This window comes from Chiloscyllium plagiosum, unplaced genomic scaffold, assembly GCF_004010195.1.
Source record: "Chiloscyllium plagiosum isolate BGI_BamShark_2017 unplaced genomic scaffold, ASM401019v2 scaf_7495, whole genome shotgun sequence".
Classification (NCBI taxonomy): Eukaryota; Metazoa; Chordata; class Chondrichthyes; order Orectolobiformes; family Hemiscylliidae; genus Chiloscyllium; species Chiloscyllium plagiosum.
In genome coordinates this window covers 1-23,232 of record NW_025212060.1, presented here as the reverse complement: position 1 = coordinate 23,232, position 23,232 = coordinate 1, and the positions used below count along the sequence as shown (strand labels likewise).

The 23,232-nt window shown below is 42.7% G+C and overlaps 2 protein-coding genes across 6 annotated transcripts; both read left to right on the top strand.

Annotated features, from left to right (window-relative positions):
- The first annotated feature begins 230 nt into the window (after positions 1-230).
- On the top strand, positions 231-4,420 carry LOC122547285 (actin, cytoplasmic 1). The gene is made up of 6 exons (XM_043685931.1): positions 231-331; positions 1,940-2,075; positions 2,170-2,409; positions 2,925-3,363; positions 3,475-3,656; positions 3,799-4,420. Exons 2-6 carry the CDS (start codon positions 1,953-1,955, stop codon positions 3,940-3,942), a joined length of 1,128 nt encoding a protein of 375 aa, XP_043541866.1. The 5' UTR covers positions 231-331; positions 1,940-1,952; the 3' UTR covers positions 3,943-4,420.
- A 9,741-nt stretch (positions 4,421-14,161) lies between these two features.
- Positions 14,162-22,939, top strand: fbxl18 (F-box and leucine-rich repeat protein 18). 5 transcript variants are annotated; one of them, XM_043685929.1, is made up of 4 exons: positions 14,162-14,182; positions 14,965-15,062; positions 15,144-15,459; positions 21,333-22,939. In XM_043685929.1, exons 2-4 carry the CDS (start codon positions 15,031-15,033, stop codon positions 22,914-22,916), a joined length of 1,932 nt encoding a protein of 643 aa, XP_043541864.1. In that variant the 5' UTR covers positions 14,162-14,182; positions 14,965-15,030; the 3' UTR covers positions 22,917-22,939. The 5 variants fall into 5 exon arrangements, with proteins under 5 accessions (XP_043541864.1, XP_043541863.1, XP_043541862.1 ...); XM_043685928.1 differs by lacking the exon at positions 14,162-14,182 and adding an exon at positions 14,296-14,628; XM_043685927.1 differs by lacking the exon at positions 14,162-14,182 and adding an exon at positions 14,753-14,842.
- The last annotated feature ends 293 nt before the right edge of the window (positions 22,940-23,232 follow it).

The window sequence follows — 23,232 nt, the reverse complement described above, 5'->3', positions numbered from 1 at the left end:
ATTGTTTCTTTTCGGATAGTCGCCTACCGCCCTTTCGAGAAGGGGAGGTTGTGGGGGAAAGAGTCATTCTGTCGCCACCTGATTGTGGTGTATATGTTGTTAATGCCACAGGCACAAAAGATTGGATGGCGGGAGGGGGGGATGGGGGTGACGCTGAGCCAATAGAAGCCGTGATGCTGCAAACGTTCCCTTTTATGGTTACAGAAGGGTGTGGGCGGGGCCGACACGCGGTATATAACGGCGAAGCCGCGCCGGCTCGAGCCACTTTGAACGCCCAACGGCTGAGATCGAGACCAGACTTGCATCCACAAGGCGAGGGGGAAAACTAACGGTAAGACAAACTTTAAACAAAAAGCCATCAAACATTTTTTCCCCGCCCATACACCTCAAAACAAAAAAAAAATCTACTTTAGCTCGAGTCTAAATATAAGGCTACGAATAACTAAAATCGAATAGGCTCGTTGCGCGACGGGACTTAACATAGTGCCGACAGGTCTAACCGTAATCGGTGTTGACTAACTTAGAATGGAACGAATGCCGGTTTTGGTGTTTTCTGGGGCTTATTTTTACATTCTGGCTGAAACATGTAGACTAGGATTCTATTTCTATTCTGGCGGCGTGCGCAAAGATATATATAGCATCTTTAACACCACTTGAGGCGACTGGGAGAAACATGAGACGCGGGAAACGTGGTGATGGGTGAAGTGTTTGGCTCGGCTAGTTTGTGCCTATAACGGTTCTGAAACTTAGCCCGAGGGGATGGTGAAGTTAACGGGTCTGTTGTGTGTGTGTGTGTGGGGAAGGCGGAGCCGCTATTCGTGTGGCGGTGGCGGCGAGGGCAAGCTGCTGCTTGCTGGAGCTGGGAGGAGGGCGCTGATGGATCTTTCCAGAAGGAAGGAAGATGGCGGGGGAGGGGAAATCTCAGGAACGGAGTCGCGTTCCCCCCCCCGCCCCCATTCCCCTCTTCATGGCAGGGTGTGGTGCGGATACTCGAGCCTGATACCCGACTGAGTCTGGGGGGAGTCGGTGTGTGGGCGGGCGACCGCCGTTCGGCTCTCCTCGTTTGTTCTCGGTGCTGCTGGCAGACAGTCCGGGGGTTGGGGGGGCAACCCGGCTCTCTCTCAATGCTCGGGGGGGGGGGGCGCGGAGAATGAACCGCTTCTCTTTCTTCCCTCCTCCCCCCCCCCCCCATAGTGGAAGGGATGGTACTGGAAGATAGGGCGTGGTTGAATAGCCTTCGCCTCCCCACTCGGTACTATCGAAGGGGCAGCGGCGGGCTTCGGGTGTTGCCATCGGAGCGGTGCTTGTGCCACCGGCTCCTCCCCCCTCCCCCTCCCACCCACGCGGCCGCTGCCGCGCATGCGCCCCGCTCCGAGCTAACGGTCCCGGCAGCCTCTGCGGGAGAGCGAGACCTTGAGATGTCGCTTCCTCCCTTTTGTCTCCTCTAAGCCGAAACTGTGTGGCAGTGCCCTTTCCTTCCGGGGGCTGGGGGAAGATATGACAGCGGGATGGGTGTGACCTCTTTGTGTACCTTTGTCCCCTGTGGAAGTTGGTCATTTCAATTCTGCGGTGGCTGGTTCCCGTGGTTCTTGCCTCAAGCTGGCTGCGAGCCAAGTGCCTTGTCCCTCCCCCTCTGCCTGCTGTACAAGCCATTGCCTTTTAAGGGCAATGCGAGTTTCTTTGTTTGTGGCTCTCGCAGCAGCCAGCGCCCTCTGGTGTTAATTGGGGGGCGAGCACGCCAGAGGGAACATGTGCTCATGAAGTAGCTTGATCAGCGCAAGTACACGAAACACCAAGGCATTCTATTCTCTAGAGGCTTACAGCGCGAGTGTCAACTTTGCGCGATGACGAATACCCGTGATGCGTTATTAAAGATTAAATTTCGTGAATTTCAGTATCCAGCCGAATATTCCTTTTACCTGCCCTTGTAATTTTTTAGGTAATCAGTAGCCATGGATGATGAAATTGCAGCTCTTGTTGTTGACAATGGATCTGGTATGTGCAAGGCTGGTTTTGCTGGTGATGATGCCCCTCGTGCTGTGTTCCCATCTATCGTTGGTCGCCCAAGACACCAGGTACAGAAGAACTTCATTTTACATGCTTAGGAGTTAGTTTACTTCTGATTTTTGCTGATAGATGCCCTCTTTTTAAATATGCTGTGCTTTTCAGGGTGTAATGGTTGGAATGGGACAAAAGGACAGTTATGTTGGTGATGAAGCCCAGAGCAAAAGAGGTATCCTGACCCTGAAGTACCCCATTGAACATGGTATTGTCACCAACTGGGATGACATGGAGAAGATCTGGCATCATACTTTCTACAATGAGCTCCGTGTTGCTCCTGAAGAACACCCAGTCCTACTCACAGAAGCCCCCCTGAATCCCAAAGCCAACAGAGAAAAGATGACACAGGTACTAAGCGGAGTTATGACCACAGCAAATTGCCTTGCTACCTTCAACCCTTTCTATCTGAACTATCTTCCTTCATTCTTTCCTATCCTCATTCACAGGGATTCTTTCAAAGATGAAATTCTTTCCTGGGAATTACAAGGTTTAATTTGCTTTTCTTTATTTTGAATTCCATTAACTTGTGCATGTTGTGTGTTTCTAATCTTGGAGTTTTTTCCACTTTGCATTAATTGATGTAAGATATTTTTGGATAACGTGAGGGAGCTAAAACTTCAAATTTTGGCTGAGTTTACAAGCTTTTTGTTTGATATCTGAATAAGTGATCAGGTGTGGTCTTGTATCTTTGCATTTGAAACATGGTTTTGACAGAACACCTTGCATGCGTGCTGCTGACTTGCCACTTAAATTCACAAGTTGTAGCATGTAAATACTTTGGCAGGTGTTTGTACTGACATTTGTCTTAGTTGACAATTCGATTTATGGGCTTTTATAACATTTATTTGCTTAATCTTTTACAGATTATGTTTGAGACCTTCAATACCCCTGCCATGTATGTTGCCATCCAGGCTGTGCTGTCCCTCTATGCCTCTGGTAGAACCACTGGTATCGTGATGGACTCTGGTGATGGTGTCACCCACACTGTGCCCATCTACGAAGGTTACGCCCTGCCCCATGCTATTCTACGTCTGGATTTGGCTGGTCGTGATCTGACAGACTACCTCATGAAGATCCTGACAGAAAGAGGCTACTCTTTCACCACCACAGCTGAGAGAGAAATTGTCCGTGACATCAAGGAGAAGCTCTGCTATGTTGCACTGGACTTTGAACAGGAAATGGCCACTGCTGCTTCTTCCTCCTCTCTGGAGAAGAGCTATGAACTGCCTGATGGGCAGGTAATTACAATTGGTAATGAACGATTTAGATGCCCTGAGGCCCTCTTCCAACCATCTTTCTTGGGTAAGTAAATTGTTGTTTTACCTTAAGATAAATGTTGCTACTGGTTGCCATTAGTCATGGTATGGAAATGAAATACTGGAAATTTAGTGGAGTAAAATTGTCTTCCTGCAGGTATGGAATCCTGTGGTATCCATGAGACCACTTACAACTCCATCATGAAGTGTGATGTAGATATCAGGAAGGATCTCTATGCCAACACTGTCTTGTCTGGTGGCACTACTATGTATCCTGGTATTGCAGACCGTATGCAGAAGGAGATCACAGCTCTAGCTCCAAGCACCATGAAAATAAAGGTAACTTGAAAATTTTGAACTGCCTCACTAAGCCTGATGGGGTTAGTAACAAGAAATCTTAAGTTTTTTAGTTTAAGATCATGCCTCAAATCACTTTTACACCTTAGCATATGGACCACTAATTTCTTTCATCTTGTCACAGATTATTGCCCCACCTGAGCGTAAATACTCAGTCTGGATTGGAGGTTCCATCCTGGCTTCCTTGTCCACCTTCCAGCAGATGTGGATTAGCAAACAAGAATATGATGAATCTGGACCATCCATTGTCCACCGCAAATGCTTCTAAGCAGACTGTAACTCATGATTGCGCGAGATGAATTGGCATGGCTTTAGTGCTTGTCTCAGGAATAAAAACTGGAACAGTGAAGGTGTTGGTGGTATTTTTGGCAACAAGCATCCCAGAAGTTCTGCAATGCGTTCAAGGACTGAATTGTACATTTAGTCATTCCAAAATATTGATGTAAAGGATTGCATTGTCTAAGGTTATTAAAGCCTCTGTGAAGGCTGCCCAAAAAGTGGGAGCGAATACTTAACCTTGTGTAGTATTGCTTATATGTAAATTATGTAACCGAAAAATGTCCTGTTTTGTACTTTCCGCCTTAAATTTTCGGTCCTTTTTGATTTTGGTATGCAAAAAAGCTTTACCTTTATACAAACACAAGTGAGGTTTACATCCCCTGGGCACGAAATGGACAGTTAAACTTGGGTGATGCCAGTTTGTTGGACCTACACTGACTAATAAAGTGCACATGTTTAAATGGAAAGTTTGAAGTTGCTGATCCTTTTTAAGTAAAAGTAAGATTATAAGGTGGTACTAATGTATTCCTTTCATGCTAGGCAGTTTTAAAAAACTAAATATCAATGCAGTCTTTTGTCTGCAAGTTCTGGCCTAAGATAAGTTGGATTTACCCAGTTCTTGAACTATACTAAACTTTCTGACCATTGGTTCCATCAAGATGTGAGAAGGACTTGGATCAAAGTTGATTAGGTTTCTAATGTTTTTGCTCAGTGATAACTTACATTAGTCCAGCACTGTTTGCTTCTCTAAAAATCCAATTTGGTAATAGTTATAAACTACCTCTGGCTTTGGTTAAATTTCTTTAAATTTTAAATCAGTGAAATTTTGTGCCAAGCTACACAAGGTAGCCTTAAGATTTCCTGGCAATCCTATTCAGAGGGGGTTTAGTTTGGTTGCTTTTCTGTTTCATGCACTCTGGGATTTTTAAACAGTTTAATGGAATAAGCTTGTTTGTCCCTAATTGCTTTGACTAGGACAGCTCCAATGATCTATTGAGATTTGGCAGCCATTTTTTGAATGTAACTTTTAAAAAGGATTTGTCCAGTATCTGAAAATTTAAATTTCTAATGTCTCAATATTGCAGGTGTATGTAATGCCTGCAGTTAACCTAATTTGACAGGAAATGCAGTAATTACCTTGGACACAAAGGTCTCTCAAATAGCAATAGGATAACCTGATAATCCAGCAGGCAAGTGTTGACAGGATACAAGCCAAAGACTTAATAGCATTCAGGGCTCTTCATATTGTCTCACTTGTAGGAATGAAGTTTTGAAGATGTTACCTGGTGAGAACTGCTAGCAAAATAGCTGATTTGGGAAGAATGAATTCCATCAACTAGTTAGTGAACAGACATTAAATGTTAAATCAAATAGTTGTCATATTGTAACAGACATGAAAAGGTGAAATAATGCTGTCACTTGTTACTGCATTAACATTTTATAGTATATTATCAATGTGGGAAGACCTAACATCTCTGGAGCAGGTGGACCTTGAACTTGGTAGGCATGCTGTTACTGTGTTACGGTATCTCCATGTAGCAAAATTTTCTAATCACTTCAGAAATGTTATTGCATACCTTTAGAGCAACTGACTTGAATGTAGGCCCTCTACAGAGGAGGGAAGCTACCACCGAAGATAGCAATTTGAGAAAGGGTTAATGTCAAAAGCATTAAAGTTAATAAATTTCACTATTAAACAGAATAGCTAGACAGGAAGAGGGATAGAGACAGCAATCTTCTAGATTGTGTGCAAAGTTAAATTTCAACACTAGGTTATGGTGCTTCCAAATAGGCCTGTTGGTGTATAACCTGGTGTTGTGATTTTTAACTTTGTGCACCCCAGTTCAACATCATCTCCAAATCATTAAAGTGTACAGTTAGATATAAGCAACACTTCAAATCCTAATCATCAAAATATAATGTGCTGTAAATATAAAGTAAAATATGTGCCTCAACAATATATTAGATCTGGTTGATATTCACATGAATTCCATTCCTTGAAATAGTCTCCAGGTTTGTTGAATCATCCATTGACTTGCTGAATTCTAAAAGTTTTCTGTTCTGTCAAATTTTTGGAATATAATAGGCAATTTATTTATGCCATCACCTATATCTTAGGCTTATAAATTGCACACTGCATTTCTTAATGTCATGAAGCACATTGCTGAAAAGCCTGTTTGGCAGTAAATCTGATCTGAGTAAGTCCTTTTTTTGCATTTGGTGGCAGGTTATTTCTATGGTTACATAAACCCCATTTAAATAAAAACCTGGGTTTCCACTATTAGCTCTACTACTTGTCTGATCAGCTATAGAGTGATGTGGCTTAATACACACACAAGGTTGAGAAAGGGCCATCTACTTGATAGCAGTATATTGAAGTTCAAAAAATTAAATATCATCTCAAAGAACTGACTGAGGACCAGTCATATTTCAGTGATTCATTCACACATGGATGACTGCAATTTTGCTTCTCTACAAAAGATTTTGCCTTTTGCCACTTACAAAAACAGTGGATTTTCTCAAAAGCCCATTCAAACATAATTTTTAATTGGTGAGCTTTAGCTGTAATTGAATATACTAATTGCATGTAAAGACAAAAGTGCAAAGTTTTGTCTATACACAATCTGTTTCCATTAGGAGTTCCTAGATATTGAAACATTTTTTTAAAGAGTAGATTCTCTACAGTGTGGAAACAGGCCCTTCAGCCCACCAAGTTTACACCAACCCTCCGAAGAGTAACACAGCCTGACCCATTTCTCTCTGACTAATGCACCTAACACTGGGCAATTTAACATGGTCAATTCACCTAAACTACACATCTTTGGACTGTGGGAGGAAACCCACACACACACAGTCACCCAAGGCTAGAATTGAACCTGGGACTCTGGTGCTGTGAGGCAGCAGCGCTAGCCACCGTGCCACCTCTCTAGGTCAGATATGGTTGAGGGCCCTGACAACTATGGTGGATGGGGAATCATGGTTATGGAAGAAGCAAGCCATTATCAGCAGTGCTGTTTTGGAAGGTGGTATCAACTGAACAATGTGGGCAAAGGAACTGGGAGAATGGGATGGAGTCCTTGCCAGACGTAGGGTGTGAAGGGCTGTAGTGAAGGTAGCTACGGGAGTCGGTGGATGGTAGTGGACAGTTTATTACCTGAAATGGAGAGAGAGTGGTCAAGGAAAAAAGGAAATGTTGGAAATGGACAATATGAAAGTTATAGAGGGGTGGAAATCAAAGGCAAAATGAACAAATTTTACATGGTCGTGGCGGGAGCCTGAAGTGACACCAAAGCATTCATCGATGTACTGAGAAATGTGTTGTGGGAGTGGTCCAGTATAGGGCTGGAACAAGGATTGTTCCACATACCCCATGAAGAGGCAGACATAACTGGGACCCATGCGGGTGCCCAGAGCCACTCCTTTGACTTGGCAGAAGTGAGATGAATTAATGGAGAAATTGTTCAGTGAGAACAAGTTCAGCCAGATGGAGGAGAGTGGTGGTGGATGAGAGTGTTCAGGCTTCTGGTCAAGAAAGAAACCAAGAGCTCTCAGACCATCATAGTGGGGAATGGAGGTTCAGAGGGATTGGACATCCATGGTGAACAGGAAGCAGTTAGGGCCAGGGAACTGTACATCAGAGGACTCGCGGATGTAGGTGGGCTGGATCTGAACAAGTGGAGAGAGGATGGAGTCAAGGTAGGAGGAAATTAGTTGGTGGGGCAGGAATAGTCTGATTCAATGGGCCTACCTGGACAGTCTGGTTTGTGGATTTTGGGAAGAAGGTAGAAACAGGCTGTCGGGGTTGGGAAACTACGAGTTGGAGGCATTGTGTAGAAGATCTCTGAAGGTAACTAGGTTAGTGACAGTCCAGGCAACAACAGGTTAATGTTCAGATGTGGGGACATAGTCCGGGGGCAGTAGGAAGAAGTGTCCGAGAGTTGGCATTGAACCTCCGCAAGGTGAAGATCAGTGTGCCAGTCTATAACGACACCACCTTTGTCAATGGGTTGGATAACAAAGTTAGGGTTGGACCTAAGAGAGCGAACTGCAACAATTTCAGATGGGGACAAGTTAGAGTGAGTGAAAGGAGCAGAGAAATTGAGACAGCTGATGTCACGTGATCGAGGGTAAGTAAGAGGCCAGAGGAAGGATTCCAATTGGAGGGTGAATACTGGCGGCAGGTGAAGAGAGTTTGTGGAATGGGGTGGGGGGAGTCCTATCCAAAGAAGTGAGCACGGAGATGGAGGCAGGGGAAAATCAGTTCAAAATCATGGCAAGCCTGAAATTCATTAAGGTGAGGCAACAGGGGTTTGAAGCTGAGTCTTTTGCCAAGGACATTACACTCAGCCTCAGAGAGAGAAGGGTCAGGAGGTATGGTGGAAACATGGCAAGTGCTGGGGTTGGGGAAAGTGACCTCACGGAGGGCAGAAAGTGATGACATCTGAGGGCTGGAAAGGGTTGGAAGCTTGGGATGTCTGCAGTCAGATGTTGGAGTCCATAAGTTGCTGGAGCTTGCACACCTTGATGTCTGAAAGAAAGAGAAAAAGTCTCTGATCGAGTCGATGGATGAGGTGAAGGATGAAGTGAAACTGGAGAACAGCACATCTTTGAGAGAGGGTGAGTTGATATGCAGAGTGGAGTCAAGTGTATGCATATGACATGCGTTGATTGTGGATCACAGGATGCAGCGGGAGCAGCTGTCTGAAGAATGTTGAATGTCCTGGAGATATTTGTACTCCTGGGTAGATTCAAAACACAAAGGTTGAAACTTGAATTAAAATCCATGTGGGCTAAGTCTGAGTTGTTGCTAGTTGCTGAGAAAGGAAACATAGCTGTGGAAGCAGGTTTTGGCAAACACCTTGTCGAGCACCAGTAGTGAAATCGAAAGCAATGAAGATGTACACAGTGAAAAAGATAACCTGAATTCCTGTTGGAGGGAAGAGCAAAGCTTCTCCAGGGTAAGCAAAGAGACATGGCAGTCGATTAAACGCAATGGAGGAGTAAATTACTGCAGATGCTGGAATCTGTATTGTAAATAACAAACATTGGAGATCACAGCGGGTCAGACAGCACCCATGGAGAGGCCTTTGATTCTTTATGGACTTATTTTCTCCTTCATAATTACTTATCTTCGTTTACATTGTTCAGAAGTTTTGTAACAAAGAAAATGTTTATGCTCTGTAGGGTATAATGACACAAGAACAATCGAGCTTAAGTGGCATTTTGTGATTTTATGTGGTACATAGATGATAGATATCAGAATAGGGATTAGCATTTAGTTGCACCTGAGTATGGTCCTGGATTTTGAATAGTTTCATGCTTAGATCTGGAGTGTAAGTATTGGTGAGAGTGGTGGTAATAATGAAGTGAGGTTATTGGAGATTGGCAGCAATAGTTTTTTATCTGCCAACACTTCATAAAAGCATTTTGAATAATGTTTTTGGAAAAGGACAATACAGTAGCAATAATAGCCAGGTCTTTGCATGGTAGAAGGAGCCTGATGACTTTGATCTTCTACAATTTAAATGAGGATATGGGAATTCACAATGGAAAAAGGTGTCATAGAAGTGACAACAAAATGTACAGTTATGCAGACAGGAAGTGAATGAAAATGTAATTTTAAAATTCTGATTTAAATGTGTAATAAATATATTTTAACAATTGTAGATAGTGTATACTTCCAGTCCATAAACTCTCACTTCTGTCACAATGAAAATATAGCCATTTTAAATTAGACTTCAGTAAGAGTCAGACATAAAGGTACACATTAGAATTCAACACAAATATCAAATTTGACATTTAAAGATTTGTTAGAAAGTTATAAACTATTGCTGCCAGATCTGTGTTTTCTCACTTGCCACAAATGTCAAACCACAAGTCTAATAGTGAGTCATGCCAAGCATCTTCTCAAGCTCCACTGAACATAGATCACCCACTTTCTCCATAGTTCTAACAAATCCCAAGTCCCCTCCAAAGTATGCAACATCCCATGCAAGAAAATCTGGCCGTCCCAAACACCAGATTCTAAAGTCCATGACCCCAGAGCCAGTACCACCAATGCCAAGGATATCCTGTGGTTCAATGTTATTCTCAGTGCTGTCAAAGTGCAGGACTGCTCCCAAGCGCAGATTAATCCCATTTATTTTATCGGATATTGTATAAGTATCAGAGCCATGAAATCTTGAAGTGGTTCTCCTCCTCACTCAACTAAGATACTATGGAAAACTGGAGATCTCCATGGAATTTAAGGATCCAAATGTTAATCTCAAATAATTTATCTTGCATCTTAAGTTAGCTATTCTCAAGTTAATAATAAATAGCAAAAGCATATCATTTATGTGGAATGGCTGTAATATTATTAAGGGAAAAGATGAATACATTGACTTGCTGATGTAGTACTGCTATTAATTGTTTATATTGTAATAATATTAGCCTTTATTAAATGGTGAAACATGGTCAAACTTTGAGCTGAGATGACCCTACAGACTGGAATGGTTTCCAAAGTGAGCACCTACTGAAAGAGGGGGACTCAATTAAATGTGTGCCATTGCATATTAGTTTCTAAGGTTCAGAGATGCAAAGAAAGAAAATATTTGGCTAAATATCAATTTAATTTTGTTTTCTGCCGAAAGAGGGAATAGATTGACATAGAATCAAAGATAATGTTTAACTTGGTTGAATAACAATTATATGTAACAAAAGCAAAAATATTGATAACAAACTATTATTGATCATTGGTTGGTCCAGTGAAGAAAGAATTCTTTATTGAGGAAACTAATTTATTATCTGCAGCTATTGTAAAGGCGTTGGCTTATCTAGTTTCTGCTTATACAGTTACACTTCCTTGAGTTCATGTAATGTAGAAATTACGTGAATTGTAATGTAGTGGGAGTAGAGAAATGTGAAATGCTTATAGTGAACATTTGAATTTGTAAATGTTTGATCATCCTGACTGTACTCTCGTGTAGTCTGTGTGTATATATAGCACCTTTGTCCAGGAGGAACGCTGTTTCATTTTAATTGTACCAGCTGTATATGATAGAAATGACAAAATAAAGCTACTCTACTCTACTACTCTGTTCTAAATATAGATCTCAGACCTGAAACATCTTTGAGTCTCCAGTTGTTGGTTGTAAGTGCTGTCTTGTGAATGAATGTTTAATTATGATTGCATACACATTATGGAGAACATATGACCACATTATTTCAAGAATAGTATTGATGTTTGAGGAATAGATAGCACATCTAGTATTGCAAATAATCAGTTTCTAACAATTCCATTTCAAAAAGCATTTTGAAAACTCCATTGTTGAGTTGATTCCATGGATAGCTGTTTTTTTTCTAATTTACAGCTGATAACTGATATGCCTGTAGGTGGTGCTGTTATCAGGCTTTTTCATGTTTGATGCTTTGATAGCATTAATGATATTGCTACATCTTAGGACAATCATGGACAGTAGAAACTGAAGATGAAATAGATGATGAGGACCGTGATCTTCCAAGGCAGGGGAGGAAAAGAAAAGGAAGGTGGAGAATCTTCTGTCCGATTATGTATCATCTAACAGAAAATCATAACTTGTGGAAGAAAGTCATGGAAGAGGAGGAACATGAACAGCAATGCAAGTCAGAGTTAAACAGATAACTCGTCTTTATCCCAAACTTCAGATGAAATCCAGGTAATCGAAGAAGCAGTTGAAGAGGAAGAGTGACCACAAGGGGAGGAGAGACAGTGCTGAGAAGATGCAGTACTAATTAAACAACATGTTAAAGCCTCACTCTGCTGACACCAGAGGCTGATATAATTCCTTGTTAAAAGACCTTAATACTGTGAGATAATTCTAGCACTCAGCAGAATCCCACTCCTTTATGCACTTTCACTTAATGGAAAGATTTGTGTGTACCATGGAACAAATCGCTTGTGCCCAGTGGTGTCCAGATGTTTTCATGCTGATGTTGCCTTTCAGAATGAAGAGTTTCCAGGTGGTACTGGAGGATATTGCAAAACTTCAGCTTAGCAACTGCTGTTACCAAAGTGAACTACAAGTCTACTGTATTCCATTAGTAAGGAGGAAGGTGGACTTTAGGCATGTATCAGATGTCCAGCAGCTACATCAGGTGGACTTGAAAAATTGTGGATTGTGTCTGTAGCAATTCAGAATGGAGCACTGCAGTAAAGAACATTGTTATACGAGCCCCTGAATTTTTTTCTCTGAAAGTATCAGTTTTAATGCAGGAAAAATCCTTGTAGAATCCCTGCCTCATTATTTGACTGCAGAAAGCAATGTTAGTGATTAAAAATTCTAGCTGCATCATTTTTTTTAATGCTTTTTAATGTACAACTTGCCTTGTTGGGTGTTGCCTTTCTTGTGCTGGAAATAACCAGAATTACACAGTGGCCAAGCATTTCAGTTTGCCCAAATATAAATATTCTGTAATAGAACAGAGGAATAATGTAAATGATGATGGGATTTTTAATGTTATATTTCTTTTCTCACTGCAGCTCAGGATCCATCCTAAAATACATGAAGCAATGCCATTGGAGTTATACAGGTTGAAAGAAAAAAAACAATTGTCATAATTAACATGATATTTTGAGTCTACTTCTGTTTTCAACTGGTTTTGAAATTCCACTGGTTTTTCATGTCTCATACCCATTGCTAATAATGTGCATTGGATATTGCACCTGTTGAGGCTGTGTATTGCAACCAGTATACCTTAAAAGTAATAAAGTTCTTGCCAATATGTTAAACAAAAAGGGGTGGCACAGTGGTTAGCACTGCTGCCTCACAGCACTAGGGACCCGGGTTCAATGGTAGCTTCGGGTGACTGTGTGGAATTTGCAAATTCTCCCCGCGTTTGTGTGGGTAACCACTGGGTGCTCCGGTTTCCTCCCACAATCCAAAGATGTGCAGGTTAGGTGAATTAGCCATGCTAAATTGCCAATGGTGTTCAAGGATGTGGACGTTAGATGCATTAGTCTGGGATAAATGTAGAGTAATAGGGTAGAGGAATACTCTTTGGAGGGTTAGTGTGGATTTGTTGGACCAAAGGGCCTGTTTCCACACTGTAGGGGTTCTATGATTCAGGAATCAGGCAAACCTTCATCGTTTGCTTCAATACAAACATCGGAATCTCTTTAAACAGAAGCACAAATCCTGTTTGTTTCTTGTGGAATACAGAGATGTATAGAAGGGTCCCTAGCTTCACTATGCTTGAACTTAGATAACTCAGAAATGTTCAAAGGTGAGACCTTGCACCCACCTGTTCCCCAATAGCTCAGCCAGCATTGCACTACACTGAGACATAAAAATTAGGAAACTGGGATCAATTGAAATGATGGAGTAGAACACCAGAAATCCATATGAAAAGAAATACAAGGCTTGCATTTACTCAGTATGACTTATGACCTTCAGATTTCTAAAACGTGCTATACTGCTAATGATGTGCATTCACTATTGTAATATAGTTTTGAATGCTTTGATTTGAATGCAGCAAGGTCCCAAAACAGTAATGCAGCATCCAGGGAACAGGAGAGTCGACGTTTCGGGCATAAGCCCTTCCTGTTCCCTGGATGCTGCCTGACCTGCTGCGCTTTTCCAGCAACACATTTCCAGCTCTGATCTCCAGCATCTGCAGACCTCACTTTCTCCCCAAAACAGTAATGTCATAATGACTATAAAATCTATTTTAGTTACGTCAGCCAAAAGAGAAATATTGGCCATGACTCTGGGGAGTTACTAATCTCCACCTCTTCCATGTCGTGCCATAGGATACATGTCTTTACACCCATATGAAAGGCCAAAGTCTCATCCAAAAAACATCACCTCTGACAGTACAGCACCCCCTCAGCACTGCATTCACGTCTCAACCAACCCTCTTGAATCAGGCCTGAATCGGAGGCTAGTGTTCTGATATTATATATGCTCCTCGATGCTGCCTGAACTGCTGTGCTCTTCCAGCACCACTGATCCAGAATCTGCTTTCCAGCATCTGCAGTCATTGTTTTTACCATGTTTCACACCGAGCCAATACTAGGGTAAGCCTCTGTTACGTATTTTTAAAAAATAATATAAACGTCATGAGAATCAAGAAGAAACAGTTCCAGCACCCCAATCCATTCGCTGTTAACATAGCAAGCCATGGTATGGAATACGTTGGATGGAAGCAACAGAAACTTTCGACGTAGATTTAGATACAGACTTCGGAAAGGAAAAATGAACAAGTATATGGTAAAGGCAGTGGTAGATGGACTAATGGGAGAATTCATTCAAAGAGCAAGCATAGGCACGATGGACTGAATGGTCTTCTGTGCTGTAAGACTTTATGATTAGACCTGGGGAATTGGAGTGAGTCTGTTTGAATAGCTCTTATAAAGCTACAGGGCAGGCATCATGGCACACGATGTCTGAGTCTTCCTCGGCACAGGACTGTGTCCCTGGTCCTGCAAACACTATCATTTAATTATGACAAGTTTCCTTTTATGATTTGTGTGATTATTATGAGTTGGAGGCTTTTAAAAAAAAACGAGGGTAGGGCAGTTTTGAAAAAATCTTCATGGTTGATGCCACCGGTATCGGAAAGAAAATGCAATCTCTCGGATTCGAGTAAAGGAGGGGCGGGCTGAATAGCCTCCCCCTGCATATCGCGGTTGACCCTGAGCTCGGGGCGGAAGTCGGTGTGTGAGCGGGACAGAACTTGGGGGAGCAGGAGGGGCGGAAGTCGATGGCACGTGCGGGGCGGAAGTCGGTGTATGAGCGGAGCGCACACTTTGGGGAGCAGGAGGGGCGGAAGTCGGGTGCGGGAGAGGCAGAAGTCGATGGCACGTGCGGGGCGGATGTAATGTTGCGTGTGTCGGAATGAAGTTCCGGAGCAGCGCCGTCAGCTTGTTGGTGCGGAGAGAGAGTGAACGGTAGCGGTTTGCTCCTGCTGAGAATCCCGCTTCGGCCTGGCGGCGGGAGTTACATCTTTGTTTTTAAATTTAAAGCCATTTCCGTTTGTATTTGTTTAATAGCGTTGGTTGTTGGATGCGCTGCCTTGCCCCCGAGTGAGCGGTTAACCGAAGCCGGTGCCTGTGGAGATGGAGAGCGGGGAGGAGCAGGCCCATCCCCATCCCCCCCTGACCCTGAACCTGACCCTGGCCCAGCCCCAGCCCCAGATCCTGAACCTGACCCAGCCCCTGACCCTGACCCTGGCCCAGACCCAGCCCCAGCCCCAGATCCTGAACCTGACCCTGGCCCAGCCCCAGCCCCTGACCCTGGCCCAGACCCAGCTCCAGCCCCAGATCCTGAACCTGACCCAGACCCAGACCCAGACCCTGAGCGTGACCCAGCCCCAGACCCAGACCCTGAGCCTGACCGACTTCTCTGATGAGATCCTGCTGACCATCCTGAGGTTTGTGCCCAGCTGCGACCTCCTGCTCAATGTCCGGAAAGTGAACAGAAAGTTGGCGGCTCTGTGTATGGACAAGAGCCTAATTAGCTCTGTCACTCTGCACAAGGAGTATCAGGTAAATCAGCAACTGACTGCCGCTCTGTGCATCGCATTAACGGTTTGTGACAATGGGAAATAGCTGCAGTCTGATCTCTCTAGAATACAGTCCGAAAGTGCTGAAGTATTTAGGACCAGGTAGTGAGGTGAGTCAGAGAGACTGAACCAATGTTTCAGTTTTGTGACTTTTCATCTGAATGTGGACGGTGGAAGTCCTTTAACTGACTTTCACCTCATTTACATTTGGTGGGATAATCTATTTCGTTTCAACATCGACCTGGAATGCAACAAAAGAAATTTCAATCTGACCTGGCCAGCACCTCTGACTCCAGGAGCAAAAGAAAATAAATTGGGAGCTGGGAGGTAATGCATTAGCTTTCCCCAATTCTCAGCTAAATTCAGATTTAGGCCAAATCCAGTATATTACAGCCAAATATACCTATTGTTCTATATCTACTGAAAAAGTCACAATTGTCCTACTAGACCATCGGGCTACTCTCAGAGAGAGAGAGAGAGAGAGAGAGACAAGTTGGTGGTTTAATCAGAGGATGACCACACTTCAGGCGAAGTTGAGAAGGAGAATCATTCATCCTAACTTCAGTCAGTGCAGGAATTGAACCCCCATGTTGTTAGAGTTACTTACCTTTGCTAACCAGCCTCCCCGCCCTGCACCACATTTACTGTTCCTCTTTGGAGAGATTTAATTTTTAAATCTATTTGGTGCCGACCTGATTTTTAAACTTTGAAATCAGCAAAGATGATGTATTGCTGCACAATCCCATTTAGCTACCAACTTTGTTTCTCTATGAATAGTATTGTAGAAGGTGCAGAATGTGATTCATATGAAATGTGCCACAACAAAATAGAAAGACTTTTGTTACTCTAACAACTCATTTAGCGAGTACATTGATTGTGAAGTCAGCTAGTTTACCCCAGTATGTGCAATTTCTGATCTTGTGCAAAACAAAAGCAATGGTTGATCAGCCTTAATGGAAGTAGGCTAGCTCTTCAGGAAAGGTTGTTAGGGTTGGATTACCTTAATTCTCTGCTTTCCTGCTCTCCACTGCCAGTTTACTGTAAAGGACATATTGGACATCAACTTCATTTTATTTCCACTTTGTTCAAGCAACATTCTGGCACTAAGATGCCTGTAGAGCATTTTAGTTGGTGTTTTTCCCCTACTTCTTTGTGTATCATAATGATTTCAAACAATCTCCCTTCGAAATTTGTTCATTCACTCTAATGAAATATTTTCATTGCTCTCAAGCGAGCTCAGTTGATTAAGTCCGAGAATGATGCTTGTTTTTTTTTCTCTCTTTCTCTGTTTATATCAATATAAGTTGATGACTTGGTGATGTAGCACTTGATTGTCTGTACTCTCACATTGTTGTTTAATGCACAAGCCTAAACACAAATTTTAGATTGCTCTATCTGTGGCTGTGATCTCCTGCAAATAGTTGCATTATTCAAGGTTAATTCACCAATAATCAAATCTTTGAAGGTTCACTCTTAATCCACTATGTTGCTGGTCCAGACTGGACCTCACATGTACAGACAGTGACCATGTTTGATCTGTGATCTTTGCAAACCAAGTGAGTAGTGAAGCGAGTGCTTTTATTAAAATGTTAAGAACCGTGAGGTTGACCAACTGCATCTTTTCATTGAGTTGTCATGCTGAGTTGAGATGGTGTGTAGTTCATTATTTTCATAAAACCATCTTTGTGAGTCGAAGGTCTGTCATATGTGGACAAAGCTTTGGCAACTCTATTAATTCTTTGACCCATTTTGCTTCTGTCAGGAAATTGTGCAATTATTTCCTGACTGATGGTTCTGCAAAATATTTCTCTGTTCTTTTCTCCCTTCCTGGTGGTCGTAGACAAGGTGCCCTCTGATACCCAGAGCAAATGTTCATCTTCAATGTGAAACTTCAGGGTGAACCTGTTCTCCTCAGGGGAGGAGACACTGAGTTTGTCCTTACTAAAGTTTAGAGATTCACAGTTCTTCAGCCCAAAGCATACATCTCACAAAGCTAAAAGAACTGAAAAAAAAAACACTGTGCTGCTAACCCAGAATAATCTCTGGGTTGAATCTGAGATCTTCCAGTTCTGTATGTTTCAATTATTACATGACAAACGACTAAACTATGAAGCAGAGGTTCTGTCTTCCATAATTTCAACAGCTACTTAGATATATGTATGTAGTTGATTTACTGTAATAAAAACTCCTAGCAGGTTTCATAGATAGTCCATACCTTTCTCAAATGGCAAAAGTGTGTTCAAGTTTATCTAATTGATGGAAGATTGCAGGTCCAGTGCCAGGTTCCTGATGAGCTAGCTGATCTCCAGCAGAGGGCGCTCCTATTGACCCTAGCAACTCTCAGCTCGGAAAGAGGCATGACTGCTCTCCTCCTGTCCATGGATGGACAGTACAAGTGTATGGGGACTGGCTGAGGGATGGGGTGTATGTGGACCGGCCTTGGGACAGGGTGTACAGGGACCAGCTGTGGAGCAGGGTGCACAGGTGTATGAAGATCAATGTGTGATGGACCAGCAACATAGTGGATTAAGAGTGAACCTTCAAAGATGGGACTCAGCTTGGACACAATTACTCAGTTTTCTGACTCTAAGACCTTGAATGTATAATCTAGGAAAAGGGCAGAGGAGAGTGGAAGTGTCCATCATTCTGCTGGACTTAACAATTTGAATTAGATAATAAAGGGCAACATTTTTCAGTGACTGAAGAAGTTTTACAAGGATGTTGCCAGGGTTGGAGGATTTTGAACTACAGGGAGAGGCTGAATAGGCTGGGGCTGTTTTCCCTGGAACTTCGGAGGCTGAGGTTTATAAAATCATGACGGACATAGATAGGATAAATAGAGCTTTTTCCTTGGGTGGGGTAGTCCAGAACTAGAAGGCATAGGTTTAGGGTGAGAGGGAAAAAATGTAAAAGGGACCTCGGGGGCAATGCTTTCAAGCAGGGGTGGTGCATGAATGGAATGATCTGTCAGAGGAAGTGGTGGAGGCTGGTACAATTACAGCGTTTATAAGGCATTTGGATTGTTATATGGATAGGAAGGGTATAGAGGGATATGGGCCAAGTGCTGGCAAATGGGATTGGATTAGGTTAGGATATCTGGTCAGCATGGACAATTTGGACCGAAGGTTCTGTTTCTGTGATATACATCTCTGTCTCTCTGACTCTAAATGATGACCAGAGGCCGCAGATTTAAACTGTTGGCAATTGAATGAGAGGCAGATGACTGTAAAATGTTTTGCAGCAACCATTTAAAATGTTCTGTTATGTGTTGTCATCTATAGTAAATGCAGATTGAGTGTTAGCTTGCAAATGAGAACTGGTTAAATACTTAAACGATGAAAAATTGCAGGGCTATGGCTAAGGAATGGGAGAGTGGGACTAACTGTTCTTCTTCAGAAGAGTTGGTTCAGATCTGAGGGGCAGACTATTTCCTGTGATAGACTGTTCCATGGTATTGCCATGGAGAAGAGAATATGTGAAAGGATATATTTTCTTTGAACAATGAGCCTTTAAAGGTAAGATTAAAACTAATGAATGCCATAAAAATCAGTGGAACAAGCATAGCAAGCCTGAAAGCAATTGGTTTTATTAAGAAAATGTGCATTAAATATAATACATACCCAAAGATCAATAGGGAATCCACATGTAAAGCTGGAAGTTTGTTCTTTATTTCTGTAGCAGAGCAATACAGTATTCGCAATTGAAAATGATGAAGATTGAGTTTAGGATGGAAAGTAACCACTAGAGGGCAGTAGAATAAGCCTAAAGTGCTTAACTGGAGAACTCTCCACTGAAATTAAATTTGATTTTCAACACAGCAGTAGTTCCTTTTGCACCAGGTTTTCCTTCACCTGGGGTGTTGTTATGATCCCTGTAAAGAATGACAAGTTTCTAAAAGGAAATTCAAATTCCCAGTGGCCAACATAAAGGAATTACAGAACAAGAATTCAAGGTTTGAGACCTTTACTGTTACACAAACTAAGAGCAACTATTGCTGAACAGTATTTCAGTGGGTAGTTTATACTCTGAAGTAAAGGAAAACAAAATAAAGTTTTGAACCACTGAAGATCACTCTTTTTATTCTTCTTTATATTACGTGTAAAGAGCCATTCTAGTCTTCTGTTTACAAGAATGATACCTGGACTTGGGTTAAGTTATAAGGAGAAATGAGACTTGCTTTCTCTAGAATTTGGAAGAATAAGGGGTGATTGGATCAAAGACATTATGATATTAATGGGAAAAGGGAGAGCAGATAAAGATAAATTATTTCCACTGGTGAGGGATTCTAGAGTTAGGGGCTGCAGTCTAAGAATTAGGACCAAATCATTTAGGGGAGATGTTAGAAAGTACTTTGAACCCTCTTCCACAAATGGTAGTGGGTGCTGAATCAGTTGTTAACTTTATCCATTTCAGATTAAAACTTTTGTTAACTAAAGGTGTTAAGGAATATGGGCCAAAGGCAGGGTATATAGAGTTAGGCCACAGGTCAGCCATTGAATGGTGGAACAGGCTTGTGAATGGCCTATTTTTTTAAACCACTCCAGTGTGATTCTTGACTCCTGAGGTCTTGATTCCCTTCTCTTTGTTTTCCAGTTCGATAACTCCTAATCCTCAAAATGACTTCAGCAATGAAGATTACTTATAGCCAAAGCTAGGCAAATCTTCCAATCTTGTTTACTTCCTCATGAGTCAGTCCTTTGAGTTTGACCATGAGTTCCTGCCTATGTTCTTGTGTGGTGAACTGTACACAGAACCTCTGCCTCCATCCCTCTCTCACAGCCTGACATCTGTGTGGCCTGATTAAGAAAACACACAATGGCTCCTATGGATTCATTCCCTCTCTAAACTTATCTCCATGGCAACAGGAATCATATGGACCTCACATACAGGTGGAAATGCTAATTAGCCATCCTTTAGACCTTCTGTTTCATTCTGTCTTGAAGTTAAGTAGGCAACTTGAATTATAATAGTTTACTAAACATGATATTCCGAGCACCTTCCTGGGACTTTGGAAACATGTAGCCTGTTCACTGTATTTTCTGTGAAATAACATGCAAGCCCCTTTTTAATCTGTAACACCTTAAACCTGCTGTCTGTAGAACATAAATTCCTTCGTTCCGCCTATTTATCCCTAACTTAAAGACGCTGTCTGAAAGCATAACCATCTTCTAAACCTCTGATTTCTAAAGCTCTTGGTTGGAGGTTGCACATGCCTCATGTTTTAGTGCTTCTCCCTTTGAAGCTGGAGCAGTGAGATACAAACCATGAATTGCTGTATAATTAAAGCTTTTTTTTCTTTTGCAGAAGTAACTTCACACGAGCTGATCAATCCAAAACAGGCTGGCTGTCTTATGTTGCTTGTCAAATCAAACTCTAGTACCTTGTCCAGTTGTTATTCTTGATGTGGCAATGTAATTGATGACATACTCCAATTCTGGAGCACATCTTGATCAGCGGACTCTGATTATCACTCATTTCCACTCTCTCATTGTAAAATATAATTGAGTAGGGGCCTTTTCAATTCTCCATCTCTGCTCCCAAGTCCCTAGACTGGAGCACAGCACCCTGTTTGAGATTTGAGGTATGGTTCATTGATTGATGCAGGAATTTCTGGCCTTGAATTTGGACCTCTTACCACATTTACTGAGCCTTCATATCCATTGACAAGTTTTTTCTACTGGAGGTTCAGTCCTAAAAGTTATGAAGCAGCAATTGTTTTGAGAGGAAGTAAAAGATTCCACCGATTTGTCTGCATCAGTGTAAATGTGCTGCTCATGTTTATTATAGAACAAAGCTTTCTCTTAAATGACTTTTTGCTTTCATAGCCTTTGAACTTAAACTTTGTTTTGTTTCCAGGAGAGTGACACAAAAGTGACATCTCTGCTGAAAGAAATAGCTGGTGACATTCAACAACTGAAGCTGAGTGGCTGCTATTGGTTGTCTGGCTCGACTATTGATCAGGTGGTAAAATGTAAAAACATCTTGAAGCTTGACCTGACAGGATGCCGCATGACATCACTGCGTCTTTCCAGAATGCTGTCTGTACTCCGTAACCTGCGCTCCCTTGCTTTAGACGTCAGCCAAGGATTTGACGTGGGCCAACTGAGCAGTGAATGTAAGGCAACACTTGGCAAAGTAACTGAACTAAAGCAGACTTTATTCACCCCTTCTTATGGCATTGTTCCGTGCTGTACCAATCTGGAGCGGCTGTTGCTTTATTTCGAAATCCCAGATCGGACTCGAGAGGGGGAAATGCTCTCGGGCCAACTGATGGTTGGGCAAAGCAACATTCCCCACTATCAAAATCTCAAGGTATTCTATGCAAGGTTGTCACCAGGCTATGTTAACCAGGAAGTTGGGAGGTTTTACCTGTCAGTCCTGAGCATTCGGACTCCTGAGAATCTGCGTGCCTTTATTCTATCTGTCCCTGGGGTTTTTGTTGACACCGGGTGCTCCACACGGAACTTTCTTGATTGTATGACTAAAAACTTTAGCTTGGAGGCGCTGCAGCTCCCTCGATCCTGGTTGAACGGATCTTCGCTTCTACATTCCTCACTTCTGCATACCATTACATTGAGCAACCCTGTCTATTTGAACTTCAGCCACTGTATCCTGTCTGGCTGTCAGCTGAGCCATCAAATCATTAATGGAGGCAGAAACGTCCAGTCACTAGTTAGTTTGAACCTTAGCGGTTGTGTCCATTGCCTGCTCTCAGACTGTTCTGTCTTTCGCAAGGCCAAAGATGACATTGATTTCGATGTGGTGGAAGCACTGGTAAACTGTTGCCCCAACCTGAGGCACCTGAATCTATCTGCAGCTCACCACCACAGCCCTGAGGGCACTGGACGGCACTTGTGCTTGCTTCTAGCAAGGTTGAAGCAGTTGCGTTCGTTATCGCTCCCAGTGTGCTGCGTGGCGCAAAGTACCAAAAGTGCTGACAAGCTGCCTAATCACGCAGTGCCTGCCTTGCAGGCACAGTCTGTGCGCCGGGGTCTCGGAAAGAAGGTTCGAATTGGAGTGCCGACCTATCCAAGGAATTTTCAGGAGCAGCTGTCGTTGAGTTTGCCAGCAACTGTGTTTGGGACTCTGCTGGAGAATGTTCCCTTTTTGGAAGAGCTGGAGCTGATTGGGTCCAGTTTCTCCTCGAACGTACCTCGGAATGAGCCTGCCATCAGGAACGTACAGCCACCCTGTGACCGAGCGCAGCGGATCCAAGACGAAGAGCTGGTGCTCATTGGGCATCTGCAGCACCTGCGCAGTCTGACCTTGGCCCAGCTTCCTGGCATTCTGACTGGCTCAGGGCTGATTGGTATAGGACTGAGGTGTCAGCAGCTACAGACATTATCCCTGGCAAACCTTGGTCTGCTGGGTAAAGTGGCTTACATGCCAGCCTTGTGCGAAATGCTGAAGCACTGCAAACAGTTGAAGGACTTGAGGTGAGAGCATGTCTTTCTTAGAATTTGAAGTTTTCACGTGTACTCTGGAAATAAAGGGTTCACCGTTTATAAGTCAGTAGCATTTTGCGTCTTCATGTGAAGCTGTCAGTAAATCACAAGGTGATAAAGAGAGCATCATCGTTCTAGCACCTTCTTAAGTTCTCAGGATATCACAAAGTGCTCAGAGTCAATGAACTGTTTAAATACAGTCCTGCAGTCTCTCTCAAAGAGCAATGATTGATCAGTGATGGTAGTGTAGTGGTTATGTTTCTCTACTAGCAATTCAAGGATCTCCATAGATCATCCAGATGACCTGACGT

What these genes read in the sequence shown, in the direction of transcription:
- LOC122547285 (XM_043685931.1), top strand. Translation starts at nt 1,953, where the DNA reads ATGGATGATGAAATTGCAGCTCTTGTTGTTGACAATGGATCTGGTATG. An exon ending in TTGGTCGCCCAAGACACCAG is followed by an intron (nt 2,076 to 2,169) that starts GTACAGAAGAAC and finishes TGTGCTTTTCAG; the next exon opens with GGTGTAATGGTTGGAATGGG. An exon ending in CTTCCAACCATCTTTCTTGG is followed by an intron (nt 3,364 to 3,474) that starts GTAAGTAAATTG and finishes GTCTTCCTGCAG; the next exon opens with GTATGGAATCCTGTGGTATC.
- fbxl18 (XM_043685929.1), top strand. Translation starts at nt 15,031, where the DNA reads ATGGAGAGCGGGGAGGAGCAGGCCCATCCCCA. An exon ending in GAGGAGCAGGCCCATCCCCA is followed by an intron (nt 15,063 to 15,143) that starts TCCCCCCCTGAC and finishes GACCCTGACCCT; the next exon opens with GGCCCAGACCCAGCCCCAGC. An exon ending in CTCTGCACAAGGAGTATCAG is followed by an intron (nt 15,460 to 21,332) that starts GTAAATCAGCAA and finishes TTTTGTTTCCAG; the next exon opens with GAGAGTGACACAAAAGTGAC.